The sequence below is a fragment of the Engraulis encrasicolus genome, chromosome 15, assembly GCF_034702125.1.
Source record: "Engraulis encrasicolus isolate BLACKSEA-1 chromosome 15, IST_EnEncr_1.0, whole genome shotgun sequence".
NCBI lineage: Eukaryota > Metazoa > Chordata > Actinopteri > Clupeiformes > Engraulidae > Engraulis > Engraulis encrasicolus.
Window position 1 is genome coordinate 51,183,802 of NC_085871.1, and position 5,664 is coordinate 51,189,465.

The 5,664-nt window shown below is 42.9% G+C and overlaps 1 protein-coding gene across 3 annotated transcripts in view; it reads right to left on the reverse strand.

Moving 5' to 3' along the window:
• Window positions 1–257: 257 nt before the first annotated feature.
• Window positions 258–5,664, reverse strand: part of LOC134464186 (CD9 antigen-like) — a 47,801-nt gene continuing 42,394 nt past the window's right edge. For 2 of the 3 annotated variants that reach the window (XM_063217655.1, XM_063217656.1), the window contains exons 7-8: window positions 3,336–3,419; window positions 258–1,656 (exon numbers count right to left, since the gene is read on the reverse strand). In XM_063217655.1, the coding sequence (XP_063073725.1) occupies window positions 1,591–1,656; window positions 3,336–3,419 (150 nt within the window). In that variant the 3' untranslated portion in view covers window positions 258–1,590. The remainder of the gene's footprint in view (window positions 1,657–3,335; window positions 3,420–5,664) is intronic. The other variant, XR_010037858.1, reaches the window with a different exon arrangement.

Below are 5,664 nucleotides of genomic sequence, written 5' to 3' on the forward strand. Positions count from 1 at the left end.
AAAACAGGAACGAAAAATGGCACCCTTAAGGAACCGGTACCGAAATGAAGGTACTGGAACCAGAACAGGAAAATTCTGATTGGTCCCCAGCCCTATTCAGGGGGCTCAAAAGAAAGTGTTTATGTGAACATGTAAACGGATAAAAAAATATCCACATTTAAAAATATCCGCATACGTGTAATCTGCACCTAAAAAGACAGACAGACAGACAGACAGACAGACAGACACACACACAGACACATACACAGACACAGACCTTTAGAGCCATATTAGAACGTTTTTATTTGGCATTCCAGACAGTCAAATCTTTGTTCCTCAAAATAGATACATAAAACTGTGTTTTATAAAATCAGATCTCCACAAATTAAAACATTATTAGACAAAAAAAAAAAAAAAAAACTTAAATCACGGTGTAAGAAATAAAAAAGTAAAAGGCATCTCTATCTTTCTAAATGTATATGTACCTCATCTCCACATCAACACAAAAGTACTCCAGATCAGTGTCGAAAACACCAAAATAATAACAATAATAACAACAATAATAATAATAATGTCATCAAGCATTTATACATACACACACCGCTACGGTTATGGCAGGACTTCAGAAGGGCAGTCCCACAACATGGTGAAGTGATGCACCTACAGCAGGCGGTAAACCAGCTAATGGATAGCCCACAGGTGTCATTTAGTCATGAAAATGAGGAGTCCAGTGGCTTCTATTAGCTGATTTACCTCTACCTTAAGGTTAACTTAACCCGGTTTACAACAGAGCCAGGCTCTTCTATTAGATGATTTACCTCTTGCTCAAGGTTAACTTAACCCGGTTCACAACAACAGAGCCAGGCTCTTCTATTAGATGATTTACCTCTTGCTCAAGGTTAACTTACCCTGGTTTACCACTCCACCATGCTCTCAGACCACCCCCCAGTGTAACGAACTAAATGAAACTAAACTCAACTAATCTAAACATGATTTCAGTGGTTTGCGCTGCTAGGAGTAATAGCTTTATTTTACATACAGTAGCATCCGCCACATTGGCTGCAGTGAAGACACACACACAGTCATAGGCCAAGCGTAACATGTGTGTGTGTGTGTGTGTGTGTGTGTGTGTGTGTGTGTGTGTGTGTGTGTGTGTGTGTGTGTGTGTGTGTGTGTGTGAGCGCGCAAGTGATCATTGACACTTGAGTGTGTGTGTGTGTGTGTGTGTGCGCGCAAGTGATCATTGACACTTGAGTGTGTGTGTGTGTGTGTGTGTGTGTGCAGATCATTGCCACTCGAGCGCTTATCTACCTTAACAGCTTCAGGTTGATGGCATTTGCATTAAATTGGCCCCTAAACTGACTAAACTAAAGGCAATAAAACAATAACGAGCGCAGTGTGTACTGAAGCAGTGCAGAGATGAATGAATGCTGGAATGTTGTTATTGTCCACACACACACGTATGAAACGTCACGAGTATGAGTAAGAGTGTGTGTGTGTGTGTGTGTGTGTGTGTGTGTGTGTGTGTGTGTGGGGCGGCATTGACACTGGATACGTTAAGAGCACGGCGCGAGGGGAGGGGAGGGATTGCCATGGCGATAAGAAAGGGCGTTAGACGATGTCCCGAGTCCTCTTGATGGCACAGCACAGCAGCATACTGAAGATCATCCCGAAGATCTGGAGGGGGGGGGGGGGGGGGGGGTGGGAGAGAGAGATAGAGAGAAGGGGGGGGGGACAGAGAGAGAGAGAGAGAGGGGGGGGGAGAAAGAAAGAAAGCAAGAAAGAAAGAGAGAGAGAGCAAGAGAGACAGACATTAGAAATGTTGTGTTATGGTGGGCATGTGCCGGAATCATTCAAACTTTTGTGCTTTTGGGCTTTTGTGAGATATTGAATTAAACTTCTGTTGTCAACAGTGCTGGGAGTAACGGCGTTAGAGTATAACGGCGTAAGTTTTTCAAAGTAACTTTCCCAGCACTGGTCGTCAATGACTTGTTGTGAAGTCATCACAAGGCTACAAGCAGAAGGGAGGATGGTAGTTAGTATAATGGAAATAAACACCATCACAAGGGAGGATGGTAGTTCGTATAATGGAAAGAGACCCCATCACAAGGGAGGATGGTAGTTCGTATAACGGAAAGGAGCCCCATCACAAAACAGGATGGTAGCTAGTATAATGGAAAGGAGCCCCATCACAAGGCTACTAGCACTAGGCAGGATGGTAGCTAGTATAATGGAAAGACACCCCATCACAAGGGAGGATGGTAGTTAGTATAATGGAAAGACACCCCATCACAAGGGAGGATGGTAGTTAGTATAATGGAAAGACACCCCATCACAAGGGAGGATGGTAGTTAGTATAATGGAAAGAGACCCCATCACAAAACAGGATGGTAGCTAGTATAATGGAAAGGAGCCCCATCACAAGGCTACTAGCACTAGGCAGGATGGTAGCTAGTATAATGGAAAGAAGCCCCATCACAAGGGAGGATGGTAGTTAGTATAATGGAAAGGAGCCCCATCACAAAACAGGATGGTAGTTAGGATAATGGAAAGACACCCCATCACAAGGCTACTTGCACTAGGAAGGATGGTAGTTCGTATAATGGAAAGACACCCCATCACAAGGGAGGATGGTAGTTAGTATAATGGAAAGACACCCCATCACAAGGGAGGATGGTAGTTAGTATAATGGAAAGACACCCCATCACAAGGGAGGATGGTAGTTCGTATAACGGAAAGGAGCCCCATCACAAAACAGGATGGTAGCTAGTATAATGGAAAGGAGCCCCATCACAAGGCTACTAGCACTAGGCAGGATGGTAGCTAGTATAATGGAAAGAAGCCCCATCACAAGGGAGGATGGTAGTTAGTATAATGGAAAGAGACCCAATCACAAGGCTACTAGCACTAGGCAGGATGGTAGCTAGTATAATGGAAAGACACGCCATCACAAGGCTACAAGGGAGGATGGTAGTTAGTATAATGGAAAGACACCCCATCACAAGGGAGGATGGTAGTTAGTATAATGGAAAGAGGCCTCATGATCGCCTCATGATCACCCCACTAACCATAGAGGCTGTAAATCACAGACTGCATGACGATAGCCATTCAATTATTTTCGAAAATCAAGAATGCTCCACAATACGACAGAATTCAAAATCTACCAGTCACTCACTGTTTTTACCAGTCAAAGTGACTGGTGAGTTGGGTAAATTTCAGTGGTGACTGGTACATTTTTCGTCATTGGCAGGTGCTTATTTCCATCCCTGACAGACAGACAGACAGACAGACAGACAGACAGACAGACAGACAGACAGACACACACACACACACACACCACCATGATCACCACTCACCATGATGACTCCGATGCCGATTCCTACTCCACCGATCACGCTCAGCTTGCCGTTGAACATCTCGTCAATGGCAGCAGGGCAGCTCTGGAGAAATAGAAATATGTTTGTTTGTTTACATTTATGGCCAAATATGCAACTGTGGCTATCTCATGGCCAGTACAGGTAATAAAATTCACATTAAAAATCAACAACGACATAAATAATTGAATAAATACATTAAAGGGACACTGTGCAGGAAATCAAAGTCAAAAAAGGTACTGCAACTATGCTGCTCATTGAAAATGGGCTGCCTATTGCCAAATTTGATCTTTACATGAAAGTGTACTAAGTAATAAACACAGGGATTAAAGTTTTCCGTCGCTACGACGGAATTCCGTCAACTGGATTTTCATTTGGACTGATTTCCGTCCGTATAATTTATGTCAATTAATGTACATTTTTTACTTTCCAACTGAACTCAAATCGAGAGCACTCCTGGTCATGAGAAGGGGACGAGGTGTGTTTGGTGTACGGATGTAGTTATACACTCCACCATTGGCGGTGTGATACAACATTCACTCATCAGTAGCCTAGTTTTGGGTCATCCCCTGTTCTTCCGTGTTCCAAAAAAAAGTAGGCCTACACGAGCGGTAAACAATTCTGTGGCAGCGCAGCGCGAGAGATTAAAAAAAATAAATAGCCAAAATTGTTGCTGATGGCAGAAAAGAAAATAATTGTAATACAATGTATAAAGTGCAGTGACGTTTCCATATCATTGCACCTGCAGTGGCAGACATTTGAAAAAAAAATGAATAGTTTACTTCGACTGCGTATGATGTCCTTTTCATGAAGGGTTTGCCTTTTAAGCATTGTGACTCTTACTAGCATTATTCATAGCCCCAATGGGACGACTATGGCAGCTAACTAGGATAGCCTACCATGCGTTTCATCCTCATAGTTTAGCGCATTTGACTGGCTGCGTGTAGAGCTAGTTGTCTTTTTGACAGCGGATAATTCACAGTCTCATCTGTACTCATACCAGATTAACTTTGTTGTTGCCGATATATATATATTCAAGAAATAAGTTAAACATGGGTTGCATTTGGGTCACGGATAGGCTATCCCTGGCAGAGCCAATTTATGCCACGTCTTGTTCTCGGAAGCAGTGTTCTGATGGGTGGACTCATGGTCGATAAATGCCGTTTCGACGTTTGTTTCACTTTCAAGGCTTGTTAGTGACGCTATTTCTGCTAACTGGAATAGTGTGCAGCAGCAACAGTTGTGTGTGCGCTTGTTTTTGAGTGGCTCAACGTCTGTGCCCATCTTCTCGGACTATGCGTTTCGTTTGAGTTCAGTTCTAGCCTATTTGCGCACTGCGCACTCAGGACTGATGGGTGGGTGATTTGCCTTGATTCGAGTGGAAAGCTGCGCGACAAGCTTGGGAAAGTGTGTTACTTTTGTAAACGATAGACGTATGTCTGTGACTGTCGTGTCTGCTGCGTCCTGTCAGCTTGTAGAACACGTGCGCATAGGAAGAATCGGGGGCGTTTTTTAAATCAATGGTAAGCGTGTGCTTTGCACCGCACATCGAGAAGCAAAAAAGTAGCCAGTAGTTTTCAAAACGGTAGAACACAGAGGTAGACATACCGCACCCTGTTTGTAAACGCCAACAAGTTATTTGTAACAGGATGAATACTGAAAAAGGCCTAAGGGTGAAAAACATACAAATAATTAAAGCTAGTTTTCTCCCTCTGATTGCTATGATCAGGGCTTTTTAAATGTCAGAAATACAACTGCAAGCAATGCGCACCAGTGCTTTCACCAGAACAGTGTTTGCCCATTCTAATGTGAAAGACAAAATATAGCCTACTACCACAACAAAAAACCCCATAATGGGATCACTCACTGTATCAACACATTGCAATTCCAAGTCAATAATTCTGTGAGATCAGCTACCATTTTGAAGCAGCATTCATTGTGAATCCATTCTGCATGATGTTGTGAACAATTCATAAACAATGGGTAGAAATAAGAGGAAATAACCAAAACATGCCCCAAATTTCAGTTCAATCTTTGCAGTCTGATATAGTATCCATTATCCCTCCATTCTCGGCCAGTTCTAGTCAATCTGGTGAGCGGCCTAGGCCTGCCCGCCCTCTTTCCTTTTTTTGTATTTAGAAATTGGCATCTGTAAACATAGCATTGTAGGCATACATCTGATTGAGCACATCTGATCTAGTACCTACAGGTGCACTCATACTGAGTCTATATAGGTCTACTGAGTGTATAATGAATATTCATTGTTCATGTGAAGTGTGAAGATTTATGTTGGTTGAAGTTCTGATTTTGT